Source organism: Opisthorchis viverrini (genome assembly GCF_000715545.1).
Source record: "Opisthorchis viverrini unplaced genomic scaffold opera_v5_135, whole genome shotgun sequence".
NCBI lineage: Eukaryota > Metazoa > Platyhelminthes > Trematoda > Opisthorchiida > Opisthorchiidae > Opisthorchis > Opisthorchis viverrini.
In genome coordinates, this window is record NW_008751792.1 from 1,017,457 (window position 1) to 1,019,647 (window position 2,191).

Genomic DNA, 2,191 nt, shown 5'->3' on the forward strand with positions numbered 1-2,191 from the left:
ATAATCGCGGCTGTAAATAAGCGGCATCTGTGCGTCTTGTGAGAACTGACGGCAGCAAAATGCTTACAGTGTGAAACTAACTAAAGTTTTGGGCGCCTTCGTTAAGCTAGGCAGCATAACTACGATGCTCTTTCTGACAAATCATACGCGAAAGCTCAGATATTTGAACAAGTGAGCATAGGGCCACGTAGAAATCCGAAAAGCGCATCACCTCGATTCGCCTCTCAAAGGAGACTGGACTGATGACAAGGCAGATGGACACCTGAAGCCAAGCGGCTTCCCAGTACTTGCGGTTATCTGAAGACTCACAAGCCAGGTGCGCCTTTGCAGCCAACAGTAACTAAGTTAGACTAACTCCGACATCAACTGGCACGTAGACTGGTTGATGTTTGGAAGCCGTCAGTTCAAAATCTTTGCGAATGTGGTGCTACAAACTCATTGAACGTCGTTGACGAGGGGTCAGTAGGCCTTAATAGCAAGAATGAGCATATGTGATCTGTGGACGTGCAGTCGATCTTTATAAACGAAACTATCGATTTCATGTGCACTCTGGTTGGGTTGGAAATTCCTCTCCGATAGAGTTTCACAAAGAACTGCTACTGTCATGCACTGCGAATGTTCCGAGTGTTTGAATGTTCCGGGTGTTTGAACTCGCCTTATCAACAAGTTGACGTTGTCGCGATGGACTGACCACTGGGCCCAGTTCTAGACTATCTGTGGCACTCAGATTATGAAAACTCTTCACAAAATTTCGCTATAGCATATCACAAAGGAAGTCATTTACTTTTTGTCACTTCTGACTACCTGTTCAAAGCTGATGATCGTGTTAAACGTGGTCAAGTTAAGCACCTTTCGCTTTCACACCAGTGAAGTACAAACAAAACGTGGTGGAAACGCTGTTCACAAGTGCAGTTCGGGAATTTCTGCATTGGACTGTGCTACTTGTGAATTGGAACCACTCATGAATACTACAGAACTAAACGGGTATCCTTCGCGGTTCACTGGAACACATTCTAATGGAGTTAAACATGATAAGCTTGGCACTGCATTGAATAGGCCGTTCTACACGAAGTTCCTCTTCAAGATAGATGGCACACTGTCAGTAACAACGCAAGCCCAGCGGGGACATTAAACCGGACTCAGGGGATACCACCAGACTCAACGGAAAAGGGGACCAACTGTTTGGGGCAGGGTTGATACCGACGACCAGAATATTTGTTCTGCAGAAACATTAGCATAGGTTTAGCCTCATCTGTCTGCTTCTAATATAGTCTACAAATTATCCTGCAGCTGCAGAGAACAGACAGATTCCTAGCTGAATGTGCGACTGGAGACAGTCCAAAGCATGCAAGTCAGAAAAATCGTCGGGTCGAAGGTCAGAATGCCATTCTACACCCAGACATCAGTGGGATACTGACTGACCCCTTATGGTTCTTGTTGCCCAACACAAACTCCAACGTTTGAGCGACAGACGAACCGCCGCTCATCAAGTCAAACGAGCCCCATGAAAGTAGCATAAGTAAACGATTTGGCCATCTCAGTATTGATCAGGTGGCTTGAAGAAATGAACCAATCAGCGTTTGCTCAACATTGTTCCTACTTTTCATACACGTAACTCGCATGTTACACGTTCGAGACCGAAGGGATAAAAGACATTTTGGCACTTTGCAGCAGCTAGCGTAGGTCTTCTGTCAATTTTAATGAAGCCTTCATTCACTCTTTATACATACTTCATACTGAAGCCTTGATAGTAGAACGATTCTAGGGTTTTCAGTGAGCGGCATTCCGAAACTCTAACACAGCCACGTTATTGGTAGTTCCAAGGCTCATGTGTACTCCTTGACACGCTTAATTAAGTACCGGTCATTGCGAATGGAATGACTCGTTCTGGTACATAGAGTCCATTCTGAACGGTCCCGCCTACGCGAGCCATCTTCTCATTCAAAAAGCGAGACAGACCGACCGTGGATCACTTCATTGACACTGACTAGACATCACCCCCAAGTAATGCCCACAGAGGGGGCGAGATTGCCTAAGTGGTTAGAGCGTCAATTTACTGACGTCCGCGGTTCGAACCCGACCTCTGCCTCTCGACTTCCCCTGTCTAGGCTTGGGCGACCTGACAGTAGCCCAGCCCCCGTGCCTCCTTCGGGTGGCATGGCAGCTAGGCACCGAAAGGGTGCTACAGCTG

General features: G+C 46.9%; 1 protein-coding gene across 1 annotated transcript in view; it reads right to left on the reverse strand.

The window, feature by feature from the left end:
• Nucleotides 1-2,159, reverse strand: part of T265_06532 (hypothetical protein) — a gene marked incomplete at both ends in the record, with an annotated part of 5,408 nt that extends 3,249 nt beyond the window's left edge. The window contains one exon of the mRNA XM_009171815.1: nt 2,062-2,159. Coding sequence (XP_009170079.1) covers nt 2,062-2,159 — 98 coding nt within the window. The remainder of the gene's footprint in view (nt 1-2,061) is intronic.
• Between the last annotated feature and the right edge of the window lie 32 nt (nt 2,160-2,191).